The sequence below is a fragment of the Petromyzon marinus genome, chromosome 46 (assembly GCF_048934315.1).
Source record: "Petromyzon marinus isolate PM22_M1 ecotype Great Lakes invasive population chromosome 46, UKy_Petmar_22M1.pri1.0, whole genome shotgun sequence".
Lineage (NCBI taxonomy): Eukaryota > Metazoa > Chordata > Hyperoartia > Petromyzontiformes > Petromyzontidae > Petromyzon > Petromyzon marinus.
In genome coordinates this window covers 14,618,495-14,645,481 of record NC_133712.1, presented here as the reverse complement: position 1 = coordinate 14,645,481, position 26,987 = coordinate 14,618,495, and the positions used below count along the sequence as shown (strand labels likewise).

Here is a 26,987-nt window from a genome sequence, read left to right as displayed (position 1 = left end):
TTTGAGATTTTAAAAAAGAACTTTTATTTTAATATAATCAAAAGGAGTATTTTTAACAACTTGAAATGGGTGTTTTTTTGCGTACATACAAACAGTGACGGTCGTGACGGTGATGATAACAATGATAACATAGAGACCGTGATAGTGATGGTGGTGTGCTGATGTCCGTTGACTGTGGTGGCAATGATATTGAGATTGTGATCAATGATTGTCATGATGATGGAAATATGACGGTGGTGGTTCGACGATTATGAAAGTGGCAGTGATGATAATGAAGATGATGGCATGGCTGTTGACGACGGTGACGATGTTTGGTTACGGCAGTGGCAATGATTGTCCAAAATATGAATCTTGTTTCGATTGCAGTGGCAATAACGCGTGACTGTGGCAGTGTTGTCGATCAGGCGGCGTGGCCCTTACGGCTGCGGTGGTGACGGCGTTGCGACGGTGCTCAATGGTTGGCGGTTCCATACGGCTGCGGTGGCAATGGTGACGCAGTGATCGCTGTGACAAGTGCCGATAATAGTTTCAATTGCTACGCGAGAGCTCTTCTCTACAGTATTGGTATATAGATTCCCACGGCTCTCTGTCCATTTACCTATCTGAGCATCAGTCTTTCTCTTTGTCTGTATTGCTATATTTTCCTCTCTCTGTATCGTCTGTCTGTCTGCCCATCTGATCTGTCTGTCGATCCATTAGTCCATTTGTAAATCGGTCCATTCATGCATCTGTCAATCCACCTGCTTGTCCAACAATTTGTCCATATGCCTGTCTGACCATCGATTCATCCGTCCTTCTGTCTGTCCATCAGGCTGTCCACCTGTCCAACCCTGTATGTTTGTTTTTCTTTCCCACTGTACGTAGCCAACCGTGCTAATCGGAGGTGCATGCAATGAACCATCTGACCATCCATCCACGTTGTCTTTGTCAATCGATCTATCCTATTGTCTATCCAGATGTCTACTAGCCAGTAGCTGTGTCCATCCTTCTGTCCATTTCGCCATTGCAGTCTGCCTGTCTCATTGGCTCTCTGTCTCTCCTTCTCAATCTGTCTATCTGTCTATCACTGGTAATCCACATACGTGTCCCTTAATTCATTTCTCTGTGTGTTATTCCATCCACCAGTTTACCCATCTACCCCTCCATCCATCGTCTACCCATCCACCCATCTACCCCTCCACCCGTCCACCCATCCCTCCACCCATCTACCCGTCCACCCGTCCACCCATCCCTCCGCCCATCTACCCGTCCACCCGTCCACCCATCCCTCCGCCCATCTACCCCTCCACCCGTCCACCCATCCCTCCACCAGTCACTACCAGAGTCCGAGTCCCAACCCCAACCTGAAGAACCAAACGGCCGGGTCCTGGTCCATCCCGAAGTCCCCCTCCTCGTATTCCTCCTCCTCCTGCCGCACCTCATCCTCGTACCCGGAGTGCGACTCGTAGTCATCGTAATCCGGCTCAGGTTTCGCCCGGGGTCTTCCAGGCCTCCCCCTCCTCGACGACGACGACGACGACGACGACGGTGGCGTGCGCCCCGGGGGCTTCTGCGGGCGCAGCACCACACTGGAGAGCGAGCGCACGCAGGAGAAGGCGGTGCGAGGCACGGCGCGACGCTCGATGTGGTTCTGGTCGAGCCGCAGCGTGACGAGCGCGGAGTCGTCCGGGTTCGAGTCGACGCAGAACGCCTGGGGGGGCACCGTGCTGGGAGGGAAGGGGCGGGGGGGGGGGGTGGATGAGTGGGTGGGTGGGTCAGTGAGTGGGTAGGTGGGTGGGTAGGTGGGTGGGTTGGTTAGTGAGTGGGTGTGCGCAGGGGCGGAGCCAGGGGGGTGACACGGTAGACAATTGTCACCCCCGAAAAAAAAGAAAAAATCGAAAATCTGAAACATTCTGCGTGTAAGTGTACGACACTCGGTCTGGCGGACTCCGTGCAACTGCGTTGTCAGAGTGTGTCGCCAACCGATGGCGTCTAGTTCAACAGCCTGACTCTCTCTAAATCATTCTTGAAATTAACATTTGTTGAATGTCACCCCGGGCTGGAAATCCTGGCTCCGCCCCTGGGTGTGCGGATATGTGGTTGTGTGGGTGTGCGGATATGTGGTTGTGTGGGTGTGCGGATATGTGGTTGTGTGGGTGTCCGGGCGGATATGTGGTTGTGTGGTTGTGCGGATATGTGGTTGTGTGGGTGTGCGGATATGTGGTTGTGTGGGTGTGCGGATATGTGGTTGTGTGGGTGTGCGGGCGGATATGTGGTTGTGTGGGTGTGCGGATATGTGGTTGTGTGGGTGTGCGGATATGTGGTTGTGTTGGTGTGCGGATATGTGGTTGTGTGGGTGTGCGGATATGTGGTTGTGTGGGTGTGCGGATATGTGGTTGTGTGGGTGTGCGGATATGTGGTTGTGTGGGTGTGCGGATATGTGGTTGTGTGGGTGTGCGGATATGTGGTTGTGTGGGTGTGCGGATATGTGGTTGTGTGGGTGTGCGGATATGTGGTTGTGTGGGTGTGCGGATATGTGGTTGTGTGGGTGTGCGGATATGTGGTTGTGTGGGTGTGCGGGCGGATATGTGGTTGTGTGGGTGTGCGGATATGTGGTTGTGTGGGTGTGCGGATATGTGGTTGTGTTGGTGTGCGGATATGTGGTTGTGTGGGTGTGCGGATATGTGGTTGTGTGGGTGTGCGGATATGTGGTTGTGTGGGTGTGCGGATATGTGGTTGTGTGGGTGTGCGGACATGTGGTTGTGTGGGTGTGCGGACATGTGGTTGTGTGGGTGTGCGGATATGTGGTTGTGTGGGTGTGCGGATATGTGGTTGTGTGGGTGTGCGGATATGTGGTTGTGTGGGTGTGCGGATATGTGGTTGTGTGGGTGTGCGGATATGTGGTTGTGTGGGTGTGCGGGCGGATATGTGGTTGTGTGGTTGTGCGGATATGTGGTTGTGTGGGTGTGCGGATATGTGGTTGTGTGGGTGTGCGGATATGTGGTTGTGTGGGTGTGCAGATATGTGGTTGTGCGGATATGTGGTTGTGTGGGTGTGCGGATATGTGGTTGTGTGCGGACATGTGGTTGTGTGGGTGTGCGGATATGTGGTTGTGTGCGGACATGTGGTTGTGTGGGTGTGCGCATATGTGGTTGTGTGGGTGTGCGGATATGTGGTTGTGTGGGTGTGCGGATATGTGGTTGTGTGGGTGTGCAGATATGTGGTTGTGCGGATATGTGGTTGTGTGGGTGTGCGGATATGTGGTTGTGTGCGGACATGTGGTTGTGTGGGTGTGCGGATATGTGGTTGTGTGCGGACATGTGGTTGTGTGGGTGTGCGCATATGTGGTTGTGTGGGTGTGCGGATATGTGGTTGTGTGGGTGTGCGGATATGTGGTTGTGTGGGTGTGCAGATATGTGGTTGTGTGGGTGTGCGGATATGTGGTTGTGTGAATGTGCGGATACGTGGTTGTGTGGGTGTGTGGATATGTGGTTGTGTGGGTGTGCGGATAGGTGGTTGTGCGGGTGTGCGGATATGTGGTTGTGCGGGTGTGCGGATATGTGGTTGTGTTGGTGTGCGGATATGCGGTTCTGTGGGTGTGCGGATATGTGGTTGTGTGGATGTGCGGATATGTGGTTGTGTGGGTGTGCGGGCGGATATGTGGTTGTGTGGTTGTGCGGATATGTGGTTGTGTGGGTGTGCGGATATGTGGTTGTGTGGGTGTGCGGATATGTGGTTGTGTGGGTGTGCAGATATGTGGTTGTGCGGATATGTGGTTGTGTGGGTGTGCGGATATGTGGTTGTGTGCGGACATGTGGTTGTGTGGGTGTGCGGATATGTGGTTGTGTGCGGACATGTGGTTGTGTGGGTGTGCGCATATGTGGTTGTGTGGGTGTGCGGATATGTTTTTGTGTGGGTGTGCGGATATGTGGTTGTGTGGGTGTGCAGATATGTGGTTGTGTGGGTGTGCGGATATGTGGTTGTGTGAATGTGCGGATACGTGGTTGTGTGGGTGTGTGGATATGTGGTTGTGTGGGTGTGCGGATAGGTGGTTGTGCGGGTGTGCGGATATGTGGTTGTGCGGGTGTGCGGATATGTGGTTGTGTTGGTGTGCGGATATGCGGTTCTGTGGGTGTGCGGATATGTGGTTGTGTGGATGTGCGGATATGTGGTGGTGTGGGTGTGCGGATATGTGGTTGTGTGGGTGTGCGGATATGTGGTTGTGTGGGTGTGCGGATATGTGGTTGTGTGGGTGTGCGGATATGTGGTTGTGTGGGTGTGCGGATATGTGGTTGTGTGGGTGTGCGGATATGTGGTTGTGTGGGTGTGCGGGCGGATATGTGGTTGTGTGGGTGTGCGGATATGTGGTTGTGTGGGTGTGCGGATATGTGGTTGTGTTGGTGTGCGGATATGTGGTTGTGTGGGTGTGCGGATATGTGGTTGTGTGGGTGTGCGGATATGTGGTTGTGTGGGTGTGCGGATATGTGGTTGTGTGGGTGTGCGGATATGTGGTTGTGTGGGTGTGCGGATATGTGGTTGTGTGGGTGTGCGGATATGTGGTTGTGTGGGTGTGCGGGCGGATATGTGGTTGTGTGGGTGTGCGGATATGTGGTTGTGTGGGTGTGCGGATATGTGGTTGTGTTGGTGTGCGGATATGTGGTTGTGTGGGTGTGCGGATATGTGGTTGTGTGGGTGTGCGGATATGTGGTTGTGTGGGTGTGCGGATATGTGGTTGTGTGGGTGTGCGGACATGTGGTTGTGTGGGTGTGCGAATATGTGGTTGTGTGGGTGTGCGGATATGTGGTTGTGTGGGTGTGTGGATATGTGGTTGTGTGGGTGTGCGGATATGTGGTTGTGTGGGTGTGCGGATATGTGGTTGTGTGGGTGTGCGGATATGTGGTTGTGTGGGTGTGCGGATATGTGGTTGTGTGGGTGTGCGGGCGGATATGTGGTTGTGTGGTTGTGCGGATATGTGGTTGTGTGGGTGTGCGGATATGTGGTTGTGTGGGTGTGCGGATATGTGGTTGTGTGGGTGTGCAGATATGTGGTTGTGTGGGTGTGCGGATATGTGGTTGTGTGGGTGTGCGGATATGTGGTTGTGTGCGGACATGTGGTTGTGTGGGTGTGCGCATATGTGGTTGTGTGGGTGTGCGGATATGTGGTTGTGTGGGTGTGCGGATATGTGGTTGTGTGGGTGTGCAGATATGTGGTTGTGTGGGTGTGCGGATATGTGGTTGTGTGAATGTGCGGATATGTGGTTGTGTGGGTGTGTGGATATGTGGTTGTGTGGGTGTGCGGATAGGTGGTTGTGCGGGTGTGCAGATATGTGGTTGTGCGGGTGTGCGGATATGTGGTTGTGTTGGTGTGCGGATATGCGGTTCTGTGGGTGTGCGGATATGTGGTTGTGTGGATGTGCGGATATGTGGTGGTGTGGGTGTGCGGATATGTGGTTGTGTGGGTGTGCGGATATGTGGTTGTGTGGGTGTGCGGATATGTGGTTGTGTGGGTGTGCAGATATGTGGTTGTGTGGGTGTGCGGATATGTGGTTGTGTGGGTGTGCGGATATGTGGTTGTGTGGGTGTGCGGGCGGGCGGATATGTGGTTGTGTGGTTGTGCGGATATGTGGTTGTGTGGGTGTGCGGATATGTGGTTGTGTGGGTGTGCGGATATGTGGTTGTGTGGGTGTGCGGATATGTGGTTGTGTGGGTGTGCGGATATGTGGTTGTGTGCGGACATGTGGTTGTGTGGGTGTGCGGATATGTGGTTGTGTGGGTGTGCGAATATGTGGTTGTGTGGGTGTGCGCATATGTGGTTGTGTGGGTGTGCGGATATGTGGTTGTGTGGGTGTGCGGATATGTGGTTGTGTGGGTGTGCAGATATGTGGTTGTGTGGGTGTGCGGATATGTGGTTGTGTGAATGTGCGGATATGTGGTTGTGTGGGTGTGTGGATATGTGGTTGTTTGGGTGTGCGGATAGGTGGTTGTGCGGGTGTGCGGATATGTGGTTGTGCGGATATGTGGTTGTGTTGGTGTGCGGATATGCGGTTCTGTGGGTGTGCGGATATGTGGTTGTGTGGATGTGCGGATATGTGGTGGTGTGGGTGTGCGGATATGTGGTTGTGTGGGTGTGCGGATATGTGGTTGTGTGGGTGTGCGGATATGTGGTTGTGTGGGTGTGCGGATATGTGGTTGTGTGGGTGTGCGGATATGTGGTTGTGTGGGTGTGCGGGCGGATATGTGGTTGTGTGGATGTGCGGATATGTGGTTGTGTGGGTGTGTGGATATGTGGTTGTGTTGGTGTGCGGATATGTGGTTGTGTGGGTGTGCGGATATGTGGTTGTGTGGGTGTGCGGATATGTGGTTGTGTGGGTGTGCGGATATGTGGTTGTGTGGGTGTGCGGATATGTGGTTGTGTGGGTGTGCGGATATGTGGTTGTGTGGGTGTGCGGATATGTGGTTGTGTGGGTGTGCGGATATGTGGTTGTGTGCGGACATGTGGTTGTGTGGGTGTGCGGATATGTGGTTGTGTGGGTGTGCGAATATGTGGTTGTGTGGGTGTGCGCATATGTGGTTGTGTGGGTGTGCGGATATGTGGTTGTGTGGGTTTGCGGATATGTGGTTGTGTGGGTGTGCGGATATGTGGTTGTGTGGGTGTGCGGATATGTGGTTGTGTGGGTGTGCGGATATGTGGTTGTGTGGGTGTGCGGATATGTGGTTGTGTGGGTGTGCGGATATGTGGTTGTGTGGGTGTGCGGATATGTGGTTGTGTGGGTGTGCGGATATGTGGTTGTGTTGGTGTGCGGATATGTGGTTGTGTGGGTGTGCGGATATGTGGTTGTGTGGGTGTGCGGATATGTGGTTGTGTGGGTGTGCGGATATGTGGTTGTGTGGGTGTGCGGATATGTGGTTGTGTGGATGTGCGGATATGTGGTGTGTGGGTGTGCGGATATGTGGTTATGTCGGTGTGCGGATATGTGGTTGTGTGGGTGTGCGGATATGTGGTTGTGTGGGTGTGCGGATATGTGGTTGTGTGGGTGTGCGGATATGTGGTTGTGTGGCTGTGCGGATATGTGGTTGTTTTGGTGTGCGGATATGTGGTTGTGTGGGTGTGCGGATTTGGTTGTGTGGGTGGGCAATTCTCTACTCGGGGCAGGGAACTGCCAAACAACAGGGAGTGGCTCTGCCTCTGAACGGAGAGCGCGAGACTGAGGTTAGGGGCCGTCCATAAATGACGTCACGCGATTTTGGACGATTTTTGACCCCCCCCCCCCCTCGTCACACGGCGTCACAAAAAGTCAGACCCCCCCCCCTCAAATATGACGTCACAAAGTTCTGCCTCCCCCCTCCCCCCCCCAAAACCATATTTCCATTTTGAAAATCGCTTTAAACTATTGTCATTGTAGTGCGTATTTAATGCGGCGCTGCACTCTGATGCCGTAGGAGTGTTGTTATAACAATTCTATATTTATTTAAAGTTGCGCATTTTGATGTGACGTCACATTTCTCACCCCCCCCCCCCCCTCGTCACACATCGTCACACATCGTCACAAATGTCTGACCCCCCCCCCCAGGTGCGTGACGTCATTTATGGACGGCCCCTTAAGAGATTTATAGATGGAGGGAAGGAGGGGGAAGGAGTAGAGAGTAGGAGGAGGGAGGGAGGGAGAAGGTGGACCGCATGGTGGCACCGGATGTCGTTGTCGTTGAGCAGCAGCGTGCGGAGCACCGCGAGGTCGGCGAGGCCCAGCGGCACAGTGCGCAGGAGGTTGTGGTCCAGGTAGAGCTCCAGGAGGGACGTCTGCATGCCGTGGAACGACACCGGGTCGATCCCGTCGCTCGTGATGCGGTTAAACGACAGGTAGAGGTACTCGAGTCCCGGGCTCATGTGCGCAAACACGTATCTGGGGGGGGGGGGGGGTAAGTGGGAGGGGTGAGTGAGTGGGGGGGTGGGGGGTGAGTGAGTGGGAGGAGTGAGTGAGTGAGTGGGTAGGGTGAGTGAGTGGGGGGGGTGAGTGAGTGGGGGGGTGGGGGGTGAGTGAGTGGGGGGGTGGGGGGTGAGTGAGTGGGAGGGGTGAGTGGGGGGGGTGGGGGGTGAGTGAGTGGGAGGGGTGAGTGGGGGGGAGGGGTGAGTGGGGGGGTGAGTGAGTGAGTGGTGAGTGAGTGAGTGGGAGGGGTGAGTGAGTGGGGGGTGGGGGGTGAGTGAGTGGGGGAGGGGTTAGTGAGTGAGTGGGAGGGGTGAGTGAGTGGGGGGGGGGTGGGGGTGAGTGAGTGGGAGGGGTGAGTGGGAGGGGTGAGTGAGTGGGGGGTGAGTGAATGGGGGGGGTGGGGGTGAGTGAGTGGGAGGGGTGAGTGAGTGGGGGAGGGGTTAGTAAGTGAGTGGGAGGGGTGAGTGGGAGGGGTGAGTGGGGGGGGGGTGAGTGGGAGGGGTGAGTGAGTGGGGGGTGAGTGAGTGAGTGGGGGGGTGGGGGTGAGTGAGTGAGTGAGTGGTGAGTGAGTGAGTGGGAGGGGTGAGTGGGAGGGAAGGGTGAGTGGGGGGGGTGAGTGAGTGGGAGGGGTGAGTGAGTGGGAGGGAGGGGTGAGTGGGGGGGGTGAGTGAGTGGGAGGGGTGAGTGAGTGGGGGGGGGTGAGTGAGTGAGTGGTGAGTGAGTGAGTGGTGAGTGAGTGGGTAAGTAATGTAGTGGGTAGTGAGTGGAGCGAGCGATGCAGTTAAACAACTTCCACGGTACACAAATCGTCACATAGGGTGCATCGAATAACACGCAGAGAGGCTCGCACAGAGACCACCCACAGACTCACACAGATGCAGAGACTCGCCCCGAGACCACCGTATGTATGTCGAACTTCTCTCGCATCCTACGCAGCCGACCTGCCATTCACGATAGCAGAGAAGGTGAAAAACCCAACACGTTTCCGGAATAACTTGGGACGGAGGCCAGAGGGTGGGGGCTCCAACCGAGACGGCGCCCGCCCGCCCGCCGTGGACACGGCAGCGAGAGGCGTCAGCAGCCCGTGCACAAGAAGCCCGGTGGCTCGTCGCATCGCGAGACAGGGGGGGACAGAGAGAGGAGAAAACCTTCATCCAGCAGCGGAGAGATCTTGACCCACGATGATCGACGGCGGCCTGGCGTTTTTCGGCCCCCCGAACGCACGAGACGTCGAGAGGGCCGGCAAAACAAAGCGGGGGGCGGGTGGAGGTTGGCGGGGTTTGGGGGCTCACCCGGGAACGCGCTGCAGCAGGTTGTAGGTGAGCACGAGGTGACGCAGCGACGTGGGCAGGAAAGAGGGCACGTGGACGAATCGGTTGTGAGAGAAGTCGATGGACTCCAGGTTCCTGGGGGAGTGGAGGGGGGGGAGGGGACTAGACTCATCGCCCGATCCGGTAACGTGGCGTCTACGTGGCCACCGACCGGCTCGTTACCTCTGACCGTTGTCCGTCCAGGTCGCGCTCGTTACACGCAAGGCGCTTGCCACTGATGAATACCTCGGTGACCTCGTCAGGGGGCATAAACCATCACACGCACTCCGGTCATCCTCGCAGCAGAGGCAATGATGGTGACCGCATCGCGCGCTTTCGGATGCGTTTTTACGGCCGTCTGGAACGCTCCTCCTTCCGATATTAGGAAGCCACTGGGGAGCTGTACAGCTCTGGTCGGTCCTTCCCAACCTGTCCCCTGCGCGGCCTGCGAGTCTTAGACCAGCAGGGCCCTGCTCAGCCTCGTGTCTCTGACCTGCGAGTCTAAGACCAACAGGGCCCTGCTCAGCCTCGTGTCTCTGACCTGCGAGTCTGAGACCAACAGGGCCCTGCTCAGCCTCGTGTCTCTGACCTGCGAGTCTTAGACCAGCAGGGCCCTGCTCAGCCTCGTGTCTCTGACTTGCGAGTCTGAGACCAACAGGGCCCTGCTCAGCCTCGTGTCTCTGACCTGCGAGTCTGAGACCAGCAGGGCCCTGCTCAGCCTCGTGTCTCTGACCTATGAGTGCAGCCCGGTTTGGGCCTCTCTTCCGAGGACCTGTCAGCTGACGCTCACACCTCTGCTTCCGTGAATGACCACCGGAATCTGCTATGAGGCCTGTGGTCGATCTCAAGAACCTGACCAAATACTTATTTTGCCACTAATGTTGATCTTGTGTTTGTGACTTTCTTCATCACGATGCTCTGTGCCCCCTGGAAATCATTGCACATATCCCGAGTGTAGTTCTTTACAAACCCCCAGTGACTGTTTTCTCTTTGCCTTGACACTTGCCAAGGGATATGGTTATCTCGATAGCGCTGTGGTTCGAGACAAAAGCAACCGGGACCGAATTTCTAAAAAAATTTGTACCGTGGCTTATTTTGAATTTTGGACTCGAAACAAATTCTGGAGGTGAGGTTGAGAATACATCCTCTAGAATACATCCTCTAGAATACATCCTCTAGAAAGCATCCTCTAGAATACATCCTCTAGAATACATCCTCTAGAAAGCATCCTCTAGAATACATCCTCTAGAATACATCCTCTAGAATACATCCTCTAGAATACATTCTCTAGAATACATCCTCTAGAATACATCCTCTAGAAAGCATCCTCTAGAATGCATCCTCTAGAAAGCATCCTCTAGAAAGCATCCTCTAGAATACATCCTCTAGAATACATCCTCTAGAATACATCCTCTAGAATACATCCTCTAGAATGCATCCTCTAGAATGCATCCTCTAGAATACATCCTCTAGAATACATCCTCTAGAATGCATCCTCTAGAATACATCCTCTAGAATACATCCTCTAGAATACATCCTCTAGAATGCATCCTCTAGAATACATCCTCTAGAATGCATCCTCTAGAATACATCCTCTATAATACATCCTCTAGAATACATCCTCTAGAATGCATCCTCTAGAATACATCCTCTAGAATACATCCTCTAGAATGCATCCTCTAGAATACATCCTCTAGAATACATCCTCTAGAAAGAAAAACAACCTTCAAATGGAGTCGTGTCTCGTGTTCATCGGTGGCTGTGTGCGTTGTCTGCACCCGTGGATCCCCCCCCCTCCACTTTTAGAGGATGTTTTGGTTTGGGCATTTCAGAGATTCTCCAAATGACGCCTTTTAAATACTATGAGCCCCAAAACCTGACCTTCACACACTCAAGACACCCAGGAGCTCAGCAGTGTCAGCTGAGTGTCTAGGTCATGGCCATTATGAAGCTCCCCCCCCGCCCCCCCCCGCCCCCATCCCCCGCTCCCCCCCCCACCCGCCCCCCCGCCCCCCGTGATGCTGAGAGCCTGGAGGAACGGGCACCCCCCCCCCCTCACTTGAGGGAGATGAGGGCCCGCGGGTGGATCCGCGTCTCCTGTAGGCGGTTGTTCTGGAGGTGGAGGATGGAGAGGGACGATGATTTGTTGAAGACTCCGTTCGAGATCTCCTCGATCTGGTTGTCGCTCAAGTAGAGCTCCTGCGAAAACAAAGGTAGAGGCCCACGCACCGCGTGTACCGGTGGGTACACGTGGTGTGTGTACCGGTGGGTACACGCACCATTGTGTACCGGTGGGTACACGTGCCGCATGTACCGGTGGGTACACGCACCACGTTTACCGGTGGGTACACGCGGCGCGTGTACCGGTGGGTACATTCGTTCAAGATCTCCTCGATCTGGTTGTCGCTCAAGTAGAGCTCCTGCGAAAACAAAGGTAGAGGCCCACGCACCGCGTGTACCGGTGGGTACACGTGGTGTGTGTACCGGTGGGTACACGCACCATTGTGTACCGGTGGGTACACGTGCCGCATGTACTGGTGGGTACACGCACCACGTTTACCGGTGGGTACACGCGGGCTTGGTTGTGTCGGGCGGTGGGAAGGTCTTACGGCACAAGATGTGACCAGATATATTTACGTGGCCTAACACACAAACATCGAACATGAATCTTAACACCGAGTAAGACTACGTACGTTTCAAGATGGTGATGATGACGGCGGTGCTGGCGATGATTGAGATTATGTTGGCGGTGATGGCGATGATTGTGGTAAAGCCATTGCGAGCACGGGAATTGGCATCTTTTTTACAGGTGGAAGGAATTTATTTCACCCAATTTATTACACTCACCCACTCACTCGCTTATCCACTTACCCACCCACTCACTCACCCACTCACTGACCCACTCACCAACCCACTCACCCACTCATCCACTCACTCGCCCACTCACCAACTAACACCTACCCACTCATTCACTCACCAACTAACTCACCCACACCTACCCAATCATTTACCCGCTCACTTACCCATTCGCCCGCTGTCCCACCCACTGACTCACTCATTCACCCAGTCCTACAGATATTCCAGGACGGCAGCTGCCTCCTCTACAAGATGATGACCCTGGCAGAACCGGGATGGGCGTCCGCCGCGATGGCGACGTTCGCAAAGCGCACCGACCGAACACGAATCCACCCAACCCGGATCGCAACGGCGCGCGCCGACTCGTCTACACCATTTCGGCGAGGCGCTGCCAGCCGATAGGTGGACCGCCGTTGTCGTACGTCGAGCGATGGCGGGAGGCCCGAGGGGATGAGGCGGAACTTGTTGCGGTCGAGGCGCAGGTAGTGGAGCCCCGCGAGCGACGCGAACGCCAGCGGGTCCACCGTGCTCTCGCTCAGTGCGTTTCCCTCCAGCTCCAGCGTCAGAAGGCTCGACAGCGCTGCCAGGCCACACGCACAGGGGGCGGCAGTGCGGCGGCGGTCAGCGCGCTGCGCCACGGGCGTGCGAGGGAGCTTCCCACAACAACAAAAATGTCCTTGATGGATCTGGACACAGTCCCAACGGTGAGCTCCTCTGGCAGGCGAGGCCGGGTTGGCTGCGTCATGCGGCCCGCATGCCCAGCCAACGCGTGCCCAAGCAGCTTCCGTTTGGCCAGATAGAGGGGGCTAAATGGGGCGCGGCACGGGGCTGGAGAAGAGATGGACCGATGCAGTACAAGAGGATGTGGAGCTGACTGGACTTGCAGATGACTGGCACCTGTGATGTCAAGATTGGCCTCTGAGTTAGTGAAATGATAACACATGGGTTCTGTCCCGTGGGCGGCCAGTTATCGACACTTGACCTCAAAGTGCACTTAGCCTGGCACAAGCGCCGTGGTAATGTCACCACCACTCAGGGTAGAGTGGCGGCTGTTGTTGTTGTTGTTGTCTCCTCACAGGCGAAGGTGCTGCGGTCGATGACCTTGAGTTTGTTGTCGTTGATTTTGAGCTCCTCGAGTGATGGCGGCAGTGGGGATGGGATGGTCGTGAGCGCATTGCCATCGAGGAACAGCCGCTTCAGCGTCGTCACGTTCTACCGGGGTTAGAGGTCATAGCACAATCACACAACACATCGATCACGTGACACATCGATCACGTGACACATCGATCACACAACACATTGATCACAGGACACATCGATCACACGACACATCGATCACACGACACATCGATCACGTGACACTTCAATCACACGACACATTGATCACAGGACACATCGATCACACGACACATCGATCACGTGACACATCGATCACGTGACACATTAATCACACGACACATTGATCACAGGACACATCGATCACATGACACATCAATCACACGACGCATTGATCACGTGACACATCAATCACATGACACATTGATCACAGAACACATCGATCACACGCCACATTGTTCACGTGACACATCAATCACACGACACATTGATCACGTGACACATCAATCACACGACACATTGATCACAGGACACATCGATCACACGACACATCACGTGACACATCGATTACGTGACACATTAATCACACGACACATTGATCACAGGACACATCGATCACATGACACATCAATCACACGACGCATTGATCACGTGACACATCAATCACATGACACATTGATCACGTGACACATCAATCACACGACACATTGATCACAGAACACATCGATCACACGCCACATTGATCACGTGACATATCAATCACACGACGCATTGATCACGTGACACATCAATCACACGACACATTGATCACGTGACACATCAATCACACGACACATTGATCACGTGACACATCAATCACACGACACATTGATCACAGGACACATCGATCACACGACACATCACGTGACACATCGATCACGTGACACATTAATCACACGACACATTGATCACAGGACACATCGATCACATGACACATCAATCACACGACGCATTGATCACGTGACACATCAATCACATGACACATTGATCACAGAACACATCGATCACATGCCACATTGATCACGTGACAAATCAATCACACGACGCATTGATCACGTGACACATCAATCACACGACACATTGATCACGTGACACATCAATCACACGACACATTGATCACAGAACACATCGATCACACGCCACATCGATCACGTGACATATCAATCACACGACATTTGATCACGTGACACATCAATCACATGACACATTGATCACAGAACACATCGATCACACACCACATCGAACACACGACACATCGATCACGTGACACATCAATCACACGACGCATTGATCACGTGACACATCAATCACACGACACATCGATCACATGACACATCGATCACGTGACACATCGATCACGTGACACATTGAACACGCAACACATCGATCACACAACACATCGATCACACAACACATAGATCACGTGACATCAATCACACAACATTTGATCACATGACACATCAATCACACGACGCATTGATCACGTGACACATCAATCACATGACACAATGATCACAGAACACATCGATCACATGCCACATTGATCACGTGACAAATCAATCACACGACGCATTGATCACGTGACACATCAATCACACGACACATTGATCACGTGACACATCAATCACACGACACATTGATCACAGAACACATCGATCACACGCCACATCGATCACGTGACATATCAATCACACGACATTTGATCACGTGACACATCAATCACATGACACATTGATCACAGAACACATCGATCACACACCACATCGAACACACGACACATCGATCACGTGACACATCAATCACACGACGCATTGATCACGTGACACATCAATCACACGACACATCGATCACATGACACATCGATCACGTGACACATCGATCACGTGACACATTGAACACGCAACACATCGATCACACAACACATCGATCACACAACACATAGATCACGTGACATCAATCACACAACATTTGATCACATGACACATCGATCACGTGACACATCGATCACACGACACATCGATCACGTGACACATCGATCACATGACACATCGATCACAGAACACATGGATCACACGACACATCGATCACGTGACACATTAATCACGTGACACATCGATCACGTGACACATCGATCACGTGACACATCGATCACATGACACATCGATCACAGAACACATCGATCACACGACACATCGATCACGTGACACATCGATCACGTGACACATCAATCACACGACACATCGATCACAGAACACATCGATCACACGACACATCGATCACGTGACACATCGATCACGTGACACATCGATCACACGACACATCGAACACGCGACACATCGATCACAGAACACATCGATCACGTGACATCAATCACACGACACATTGGTCACGTGACACATCGATCACAGAACACATGGCTCACACGGCACATCGATCACGTGACACATCAATCACACGACACATCGATCGCACGACACATCGATCACGTGACACATCAATCACAGAACACATCGATCGCACGACACATTGATCACGTGACACATCAATCACAGAACACATCGATCGCACGACACATTGATCACGTGACACATCGAACACGCGACACATCGATCACACGACACATTGATCACGTGACACATCAATCACAGAACACATCGATCGCACGACACATCGATCACGTGACACATCAATCACAGAACACATCGATCGCACGACACATCGATCACGTGACACATCAATCACAGAACACATCGATCACACGACACATCGATCACGTAACACATCGATCACAAGACACATCGATCACGTGACACATCGATCACGTGACACATCGATCACACGACACATCGAACACGCGACACATCGATCACACTACACATCGATCACGTGACACATCGAACACAGAACACATCGATCACGTGATATCAATCACACGACACATTGATCACGTGACACATCGATCACAGAACACATGGCTCACACGGCACATCGATCACGTGACACATCGATCACGTGACACATCGATCACACGACACGTCGAACACGCGACACATCGATCACAGAACACATCGATCACGTGACATCAATCACACGACACATTGGTCACGTGACACATCGATCACAGAACACATGGCTCACACGGCACATCGATCACGTGACACATCAATCACACGACACATCGATCGCACGACACATCGATCACGTGACACATCAATCACAGAACACATCGATCGCACGACACATTGATCACGTGACACATCAATCACAGAACACATCGATCGCACGACACATTGATCACGTGACACATCGAACACGCGACACATCGATCACACGACACATTGATCACGTGACACATCAATCACAGAACACATCGATCGCACGACACATCGATCACGTGACACATCAATCACAGAACACATCGATCGCACGACACATCGATCACGTGACACATCAATCACAGAACACATCGATCACACGACACATCGATCACGTAACACATCGATCACAAGACACATCGATCACGTGACACATCGATCACGTGACACATCGATCACACGACACATCGAACACGCGACACATCGATCACACTACACATCGATCACGTGACACATCGAACACAGAACACATCGATCACGTGATATCAATCACACGACACATTGATCACGTGACACATCGATCACAGAACACATGGCTCACACGGCACATCGATCACGTAACACATCAATCACACGACACATCGATCGCATGACACATCGATCACGTGACACATCAATCACAGAACACATCGATCACACGACACATTGATCACACGACACATCGATCACGTGACACATCGATCGCACGACGCATCGATCGCACGACACATCAATCACGTGACGCATCGATCGCACGTCACGTCGACGTGGCAGATCGCCGTGCGGTGCGACACCTCGAAGGTGCCGTCTCTGATGCCGTGGCTCGTGAGTTGGTTCCTGCTCAGGTCGATCCACTCGACGCGTGGGAGCCCGCGGAATGTTCCGGCCTCAATCACCGCAATCGCGTTCCCTGCCCACGGGACGACGGGAACATGTCAGCGCGCGTGGCGTCGGTCGCACGGTTTTCGCGGAGCGGACACCGTGCGGGGTCAGCATGCCGTGAATGCACGTCGAGCAGCTGCCCCTAGCAGCAGCAGCAGCGCCCGGTGCCGCCACGGCGCCCCCGCGGTGCCACGCGGCGCCGCTGCGGTGAGCTGTGCGGTGCCGCTGCGGTGCAGTTACGGTGCTGCGATCTGCCACTACGGTATTGGCACATTGCAGCTCTGGTGCCACTACGGTACGGCTACGGTGCCACTACGGTGCGACTACGGTGCGGCCACGGTGCAGCTATGGTGCCGCGCGGTGACCGCAACAAGTGGCCATGAGTCTGCGGACAGTGGGCGCTGATTGCTTTGTGGACTCCGCAAGCCACGTGAATCTGGCACGGAGCGTGGCTTACTCCTAAAAATTACGCCAGGGGACCTCGAGCGTCCACCCGTGAAGCAGACGACGCGTAGCATCTTCACAGTTTGCACACGCACACGCGCACAGCAGTATTATCAATAATGATCATAATTTACGTTCATAAAGGGCTGCCCAGCCAGCCGGGCCGCGTGGCCGAGCGACTTCCCGCCGCTCGAAACCGAGCGGCTGAGAGCGGCCGTGGGTGCGCCCCACTCCCGTGTACAGCCCCCAGGCCACTGGTGGAAATGGCACAGCTCCTATGGTAGCCGACTTGGCTTCCCCACAGAGCGGCGCCCGCCCCCAGAGGGGTGACTGAGCACGCAACCGCCGCCGCCGCCGCCACCGCCGCCGCCGCAGTCGCCACCTGTGAGGTAGAGCTGCAGCAGGTGCGCGTCGGTCAGGGGCGGCACGTACACCAGCTTGGCCGAGTCGCACGTCAGCGTCGTGTCCTCCGACTTGCACCCCCTCGGCAGCTCCGGCGCGGCCGGCGCGGCCGGCGCCAACGTCGCCCCGTCCCCGGGGGGGTCCTCGCCGGGCGGCACGAAACCCCGCGGCAGCGCGGGGGCCGCCGGCGGCCGCGGACGCGGCCTCGCCGGCGGCCGCGGCGGCGGCCTCGCCGGCGCCGCGGCCGCCGGCGGCGGGGCCGGCGGCGCCGGCGGCGGCCGCTCGCTCGGCGCGTCGTCCGGCACGTCGCCGCGCACCCCCGCTCGCTCGGTCGCTCCGGTGGGACCGGCGGGCGCGGGCGTCGCCGGCGCCGCGGCCGCCCGTGCCGACACCTCCTCCTGCTCCTGCAAGCGCAGCTCCTCCTCCAGGTAGCGCTGCCGCTTCTCCTCTTCCTCCCGGCGCTTCTGCTCCCACCGCCGCGCTCGCTCCGCCGCGTCCGGCTTCGCTGGCGGCGCCGCCGCCGCGGCCGCAGGAGGGAGCGGCGGCGGCGTCCCGTCCGGCGATGCTCCACGCTGGATTTCCGGCGCGGGGCTTTCAAATCGGCCGTCGGGATTCGGCGGGGCAGGTGCCAGCGCCGCCTTCTCCTCCTGCTCCTTCTCTCGCTCCCGCTGCTGATGCTCCCGCTGTTGCTCCTGCTGCTGCTGCTGCTCCTTCTCTCGCTGCTGTTGCTGTTGCTCCCGCTGCTGCTGCTGCTGCTCCCGCTGCTGCTCCCGCTGCTGCTGCTCCTTCTCTCGCTCCCGCTGCTGCTGCTGCTGCTGCTGCTCCTTTTCTCGCTCCCGCTGCTGCTGCTCCCGCTGCTCCTGCTCCCGCTGCTCCTGCTCCTGCTGCTGCTCCTGCTGCTCTTTAATGCCACCGACCTCATCGTCGGGTTTCTTGCGACCTTTCTTGCTTCCCCGAGTGCGCTTCTTCTGATTCTCCGCCTCCGCTGCTTCTCCGGTCTGCGCCGTCCCCTCCTGCGGCTCTGCAATGGCGGGGGGCACGGCCGCGGGTGGTTACTTTGGGGCGCGGTTATCGGCTCTCGCTTTGCGGCGGTGGCCGGTGGTGGCGATGTGCCGGTATGCGCCGGGCACGCCACACCGTGACCCCTCACATCACCACTCGTGCATTGCCACTGTTCAGAACACTTCACAGCACGCCTCTTGGCGTCCTCTGGTCTAACAACGTTTGAGACGAGGCTCAAAAAGAAAGCTGTCTCTGGTGTGGACCAATCAGTTCCAAAGACAATGCATCATATATTATCAGAGTATGTATTTTTTTGTTTGCATTCTGACCACAAGTATGACATGATGACATGATTCCTTGTAAATGGTTTTAGTTTGGTGTTTTAACATCTTAACACAGCTGTTTTGTTGCCAGAAAAAAGGGGAAACCCTATTCTCACTTCATAGTCATGTTGAGTATGGTGAGGGTTAGAGGGTGTGTGGGTGTGCGGGGAGCGGTAGTGCAACGGTTAGCGAGCTGCGCTACGAACCCGGCGACCCGAGTTAAATTCCCGCTCATGGGCAACACCCAGTGGCGATTATCTGAACCGGTCCTGGGCCTCCTCCCCCAGGTCGACTCGGCCTCAAATGAGTACCTGGTGCGGCGTGTAAACATCGCCACTGGGAAGACAAAGGCGGCCGGGCGCGGTGCTGGCCACCCACCCCCTTCGTGCGCCGTGCCGGCCTTCACAGGCGCTGCTCGCTAACAGCGCTTGCCCCGACAGTCTGTTACAGGCTACACGGGGAGACCTTTGTCTTTGTTTTGCTGGCGGCGGTGGCGACCACGTCACGATCACACTCTGCTGCGGCTCGTGGCGTTGGTGTCACCGGCTGTGCGTGTTGCGCGTTGCCGGCGTGCGACCGCTGCCGCTATCGCCGCGGTTACCGGTGTTCTGGCACACGGGGCAGCACGTGGCGGCGGTGCGTGCCGTCCTCTGGCAGTGCGGACGAGGGCAGTCCACCTCGTCGCAGGCGACGGCGCCGCGCTTGCACACGCACGTCACGCACGGCTTGGGGGACCACACGGACCCATCGAACATCTGCATCCCGCTAAACGCGCAGTGGCCCGTGCGGCCTAGCGGAGGGGTAAAGGCGGCGACATCATCGCCATCGTCAGTTTCATCATCGGTGTTATCATCATCATCACTGTCGTCGTCAGTGCCATCATCATCATCAACATCACCGTCATCATCAGTGTCATCATCAGCGTCATCATCAGTGTTATTATCATCAGTGTCATCGTCACCGTTATCATCAATGTCATCATCATCAGTGCCATCAGCAGTGTCATCATCATCAATGTTATCATCAATATCATCAGTGCAATCATCAGTGTTATCATCATCAGTGTTATCATCATTGCTGTCATCATGAATGTCATCATCATGAATGTCATCATCATGAATGTCATCATCAGTGTTATCATCATCAGTGTTATCAATGTCATCATCAATATTATCATCAATATCATCATCATCCGTGTCATCATCATCATCATCAATGTCATCATCATCATCATCAGTGTCATCATCAAAGTACTCCTTTGTGTGTTTGTGTCGCCGCATGGCAGTCATTCGTCTCGTATCACTTTGTCTGGGGAGTAGTGGCGCAGCGGTTAGCGCATTAGAGATGCCATTAGCATGATTTTGCGTTTCTTAAATGACTAGTTGCATTGCATTACATTCGTGCGCTGAACTACAAACCCGGCGTCCCGAGTTCGATTCCCGCTCACGGCCAACACCAGTAACGATTACCTGCTCTGGTCATGGGCCTCCCCTAAGTCGACTCAGCCTCAAAAGAGTACCTGGTGTGCTGTGTAAACATCGCCACTGGGCAGACAAAGGCGGCCAGGTATGGTGCTGGCCACCCACCCCCTCGCAGCACTTAACCCCAATAGTCTGCCCAAGCTACACGAGATATCTTTGTCTTTGTTAATGTGGCAGTCCTCCTCTTTCACCGCCTTCCGTTCCGCTCTTAAAGCTCACCTCTTACCCACTGTCCACCATCTTCCCTCCCCGCGCCCCTCCACTCTGTCCCATCCCTCCCCTTACCCCTTTCATGATCTTTAAGTGTCCCCTATCGCGGTCACTCATTCCTCTTGCACGCCCTGCCACCTAAATCATTCTGTTTTAGCACCGTTTTTTTTTTAAACTATGTCGAGCGCCTTGAGTGAAAGCGCCCTAAATATACACAATAATATAAGACAAGATCGTGCCCAGTCACCGTGTGCCCAAGCAGCTTCTGTTGGGCCGGATTAGAGGGGCTAAACGGGCTGTAGAAGAGATGGACTGGAACGGTACGGGGAGGATGTGGGGTTGGACTTGCCGACGACTGGTACCAGCGGTGTCATGGTCGGCCTCCGTGAAGGAGGCTCATTGAGGACACTACCGGGGAGTGGCAGGCTAGGTGCACTTTGAGGGTACTGGGCAGTTGGAGGCAGTGGCCCTCCAGCAACGATGGAGGGAGCGACGCTCACAACAACGAGAGGAGCACCGGGTGGCTAAAACGCTGAAAGTTGGCGCAGTGGTGAGTACGGTTGGTGCATCTGCCAGTCACCTCAGCCAACCCATGGCACCTGGGTCTGTTCCGTGACCTCCTGCCAGCGGGCCTTCGACACTTCACGTGGGCCTCAAAGTGCACCTGGCCTGGCACAAGCGTCGTGGTGACGACGCCGCCACTTAGCGGCGAACGGCGGTTGCCGTTGTTGCCACCGCGTGGCAGTCGTGAATCGTCGCACCTGGCAGGACGTCGTAGCTGGAGCCGGTGCCGCCCTCGTCAGGGCCCGGAACGACGAGGGCCGAGATGACGCCCGCGTCGCCTCCGTGGCGACCGCGTGGAGCAGCGGAGAGAGCGGAGGGCGACCTGGGACGGGGGAATGAAGCAAACCGACACTGCACGGCGAGAACGGGGAGAAGATTGGCGATGATGATGATGAGTAATTGATTGAATGTATTATGAAGACCACGACTGTTATGACGATCACGGTGGACGCTGATGAGTGGTGATGTTGATGAAGGTGGTGATGGTAACAGAGATGATGAGTCAAGATGGTGACGATGATGGAGCACGGTGCCAACGATGGCAATCATTGATGCTCAATTGTGGTAACGATGGTGATTACAGAAGCGATGATGATGATGATGACGATAGCATTGACGCTCGTGACAATGTTGATGATGCTGCTGATGCTGCCAATGCCCACGGACGGCTCTGACGCCGCTGTCGCGTTAGCGGTGCTGCCTGACCTCTGTTGACCCCAAGGGTTCGGACGCCTCCGAGCGGAACTCTGGGGGGCTGCGCTCGCAGGGAGCGGGCCCCAAGCGACCACCGCCACCACCGTTACCGCCACCGTTACCGCCGCCAGCCGAGTGTCCCACATCGCCACGGGAGTCCGGCACTCCACGTGCTGCCTGCGGTGACCACAACGAAGCCTGCTCCCTTAGACTGCGCTGCGGAACGTCGCAGGATAAGGAATGCACTCGGAAATCTCGCAGACCGCGCTTGTACGTCCACCCTTCGTTTATATTTGTTTCTAGCCACTTGCTTACCGTTTCTCGATCTTGCTCTTACATCGGTTTTTTTTTGTATTGTTTGTTGACGTAACTCGCTGACCCCCTCCCCCTCCTCCTCCTTCCCTCCCGCCCCTACTGGGCGTCTGTGAAAAATAGTTTAATAGCTAATCAGATTCCTCCGCCAGAAAAAATAAAATATTAAGATTCTAATTCTGAATTTAGATTCGTTCGCCCGCGGCGAGAGAGCGAGGACGATTCCAGAGGCGCGTGAAACCGCGGACACGCGGGAAGGCAGCCACAACCGACGCCGACAAATGCCCGAGTTCTGTGGTCCTTTTGGCGTCATCTGGTCGAGCACCAATTGGGTCGAGGCTCAAAAGAAAGCCGTCCCTTGGTGTGGACCAATCAGTTTCAAGGACAATGCCAATATATTATCATAGTGTGTGTTTTTTGTTGCATTTTGGCTGCAGGTATTGTGGTTAATCCAGACATGAATCCTCGTAAAAAGGTTTCAGTTTTGTTGCCAGAAAAAAGGGGAAAAACCCCTATTATTATTACTGAACGAGTTGTTTATACACGCGGGAGGAAACCGGGAGCACCGGGAGGAATTCCCGCGCGCGCAAGCGAGCAGCACCCCCTATCCCGTGCAGACGGAACAGACGGAGATTAGTCCACACTCGCCGTAAGCACCTTCTCCCGGCAAGCCAGGGCTATGGCACCTCGACGCCCACGGGGAAGGGAGTTTCGCGTCGTGTGCGCGATGCGCCAACCCTCGCTGTTGCCTCCACCGTGGTGGGACGCAGCGCTGCCTCGCGCAGCGCTGCCTCGGCTGCCCGCCCGCCCGGTGGCACGTTGCAAAGGCGGGACCACAAGAGGTGGCTGCGGGCCCGCTTGGGGAGGCCGTCATCCAGCAGTGGATTGACCATGGCTGCTGCTGCCGCTGCTGATGATGACGACGGCGGCGGTGGCGGCGGCGGTGGTGGTGAACGGAGCACGAGCAACGGCGGTCGTGAATTTTTGTGACTTTCGGGCAGCGTTCTCAGAGGCTACGGGAACACATTTTTTAAAACTTCTTTTTTTTTTAGCGAGAGAGTACAGTACGGGCAGTGGCCAAAAGTGGGTCGATAAAATCTCGAGAGGTGGTGGTGGTGGGGTGGCTCCTTTTCATGTTGGCAAGAAAAAAAAAGCCCATACTTCACCGCTTGACTTCTCGAAAGTGCCCTCCAACAGCCCTGTAAAAGGTGCCAGTGTGCTCAGAGCAAACACGTGGGGGGGTGGTGGGGGGGGGGCATTCTACCACCCCCGCGCCCACTCGCCCACAGCAATATTCACAGATTTTTTTTTAGGTCTTTCGGTAAAGTCACGCAGATAGGTTCAAAGAAAATAACAAAAAACGACGACGTCTCGATCGCAACGCAAGCTTGTGTTGCGATCGAAACGTCGTCGTTTTTGGTTCTTTTTTGTTTGTTATTTTCTTTGAATCTATCTACGTGACTTTACCGAAAGACCCAAAGAATATGAATTCCTGCGGTCACGAAAGCTTTAAGTCAATATTCACAGACCCGGCCCAAAAGCTGCGATAGACAGAGCCCTCGCTTTGTGACCGGGCCCAACGTATTTTGGCAGCCTCCATCCACCACGCTCACAATTTCCAAGCCCCCACCAGCCGTGGGCTTTTTCTCTCTCTCTGCATTTTTATATTTTCACCACACTGGCACCTCGCAGCAAAGACAACGCCTGGCTTCGATTTACAACACTGGTGCCTCTGTTTGTACGTTCCCTCTCTCCTCTCTCTCTATCTCTCCACCACCGATCTGCATGGGGTTTACTCCGTGTTTTCCAGTTTCCTCTCAAAGCTGACAAGATATATATTTACAAGTTACTCAATTGGGAGTAGGCCTAGCAATATTGACCCCCCCCCCCCTCCAATGCGAAAAAATGTAACTTGGCAGGATCCTCCTGAAAAAAATGAGTCGTGACACTCATCTAGGCTTTCACAGGTGAACAAGCATACAACATTTACAAATATACAAAGCATTGGGAGTGCCTACGTTAAGACCAGAGGTGGATCTACAAACTTCACAGGGAGGGGGGTGGGAGACTAGGGGGGGGGTGGTGGTGGATGGGCACGGTCCCGAATTGTGGACATTTTTAAATAAGGGCCCTACATTTAAAATAGCAGCAACGTATTCTCTCTCTAGTAATTATTAGCACAGTACCAATGTCCTTGGGTCTCAAGGGGGAGGTGGTGGGGTGGGAATCGTGAGGGGGATCGCCCCCCCCCCCACCTTGGATGCAACCTCTTGAACTCGCCCGCTAGCCCGCCCGCGAGATCACCGCACGTGAGAGTCTGGTGGTCATTCCGCTTGGCCGGCTCCAACCTTGGATTCAAACCCAGGAACCCCTCAGTCGTTGCCAGCTCAATTCAGCACTCCACAACATCTGACCTGTACGCCACCCAGCAACCCAGCCACCTCTCTGGACTGTGCCAAGTTTCGCAGTTTGGTTAATTCCAAATGAGTGTACGCGCTTCTAGAACGTGTGCTCAAACATGTGGCTTGACCACGAGACGCGGTCATTAACACACTTTGGCGCGTTAAAGATTATCGTTGAATATTTTGTATTTATTTAAGCGATCTATACAAACGAAGTTAGTTTTTTTACGCAAGTAAAACAATCACACGAAGCGTGCGCTATATTTTATTACGGGGGAGAGGGGGGGGGGGAAATCGTTTTAAGAAAAGTTTGTATACGCAAGAGACATCCTTGTTGGCGTGTCCTTATTGAACACCCTGTGGGTACGTTGGTACAATGGTTACGATCGCATATCGAGACGGTTCGGCGCACACGAGGCCAAGTGATAATTTATTCGCGGTCCTTGTGGAGAATACAGAGTGAGAGGCTCCTTGCCGATGAACATCTTCTGGAAGTTCATCAGCATTGGTTCAAGCAGCCTCCTGATGGGGCAATGAACGTGGCAACCGGCCCAGAATTTGCTTGCGTTGGACCATTGCAGCTGGAATTATGGCCTCCTTCCAAGGCTCTATGGCTGATGGGATGTGGACAAAATATGTTTTATTTTTAATGTGGAGGGGTAGATGTGGAAAGGAGGCAAATCGTCCGTTTAATGAACACTGCCACCTGAGTTTGATTTCCGAACCACGGTTAACATTAAATTATCTCAGCGTCTCGCATCGTACCTAACACACATCTCTCAGCACTTGCTCTGCATTCTCAACGGACTGTCTTCACGGCAGCTTCACAGCCCCTGAACGCATCTCTCTTGACTCACCCCCCTCCCCCCCAAAAAAACCACCAAGCTCACAACACCGATGGCCCACCAAACTCGCAACGTCTCGTCGCTCCACGCGCATCCCAGTACACGCAGCACGTCGTCCTTACCTTTGTTGGACAGCAGCCTTCCCTTCCTTTCGTGGCCTCGAATCTTAGTTCGAAGATGTGTACACGCCTCGATGTTTGGTAAGTGCGCGTGCTGGCGGTGTTGGGAGGGAGGGGGGAGGATTCAGCGTCGTGCTTGGCAAGATGCTGTCGGTGAGATCGTGAACTGAGTTCACAGTGTCTGGATTTCTCTCTACATCAACATGCCCTTCCCTGCCACATGGCCCAATACACGCACGCAGGCTGCCAGACGACTTAGCATGCACCCAGATTTCCCTCCCTCCCCAAAACTTTGCCACGCGTTTTTTTATTTTTCCCTCCATAGGACTTTAATTTCCGCAGTGGGAACACCGCATCGAGTTTACCTCTCGCAATGACCAACTTCTATTGGCACGACGCCTGTTCCAAATGTGTTTCTCTTTGGGTGTATCTAGTGACATGCAGACTCTTAGTGAGGTTCGTTTGCTGACCTCATTTTCACATCAAGGAATTTCGTCTCTTGCCCATATCTGCACCCCCCCCCCCACTTAAGCAGGAAACGTACAGTATTTTAAACATCCCATCAGCCACATGACCCTCTGGGAGCGCAACGTTTCAGCAGCATTGGTTGAACGCACAGAGCAGACTCTGGGCCGGTTTCAACATTCAGTGTCTCGTCAGCAGTCTGGCTTTCTTGAACCAGTGCTGGTGAACCCGGTAAACATGCAACGTTGTCCATGCGGTTAGAACCGTTGAACCAACGTTACTGCAACGTTCCATGTTCACTGGGGAACTGCCAGTTGCTCGTGGACAAGGACTAGACTCTTGAGTTGTTTTGCTTACGTTGAACAAATGCGACTAAATTACGTATTCCCAGAAGGCCGTGCGCCCGGCTGGTGGGATGTGTACAACGCAAAAAAAATACGTTGTCCGTTTATGTGGAGAGGCTGATGTGGGAAGGAGGGCGGATT

General features: G+C 54.5%; 1 protein-coding gene across 1 annotated transcript; it reads right to left on the bottom strand.

Annotated features, from left to right (window-relative positions):
- Positions 1 to 26,310, bottom strand: LOC116952258 (uncharacterized). The gene is made up of 12 exons (XM_076074237.1): positions 26,041 to 26,310; positions 22,372 to 22,536; positions 21,864 to 21,988; positions 20,013 to 20,201; positions 18,067 to 19,107; positions 17,153 to 17,268; positions 13,146 to 13,281; positions 12,492 to 12,649; positions 11,273 to 11,412; positions 9,196 to 9,309; positions 7,667 to 7,879; positions 1 to 1,706 (listed from the first exon to the last, which is right to left on the bottom strand). Exons 2-12 carry the CDS (start codon positions 22,503 to 22,505, stop codon positions 1,316 to 1,318), a joined length of 2,757 nt encoding a protein of 918 aa, XP_075930352.1. The 5' UTR covers positions 22,506 to 22,536; positions 26,041 to 26,310; the 3' UTR covers positions 1 to 1,315.
- Between the last annotated feature and the right edge of the window lie 677 nt (positions 26,311 to 26,987).

Coding starts and splice junctions, on each gene's coding strand:
- LOC116952258 (XM_076074237.1), bottom strand. CDS start 22,505: ATGTGGGACACTCGGCTGGCGGCGGTAACGGTGGCGGTAACGGTGGTG. Junction 21,989..22,371: donor AACCCTTGGGGTCAACAGAG/GTCAGGCAGCAC, acceptor CCCCCGTCCCAG/GTCGCCCTCCGCTCTCTCCG. Junction 13,282..17,152: donor TCAGAGACGGCACCTTCGAG/GTGTCGCACCGC, acceptor TAACCCCGGTAG/AACGTGACGACGCTGAAGCG.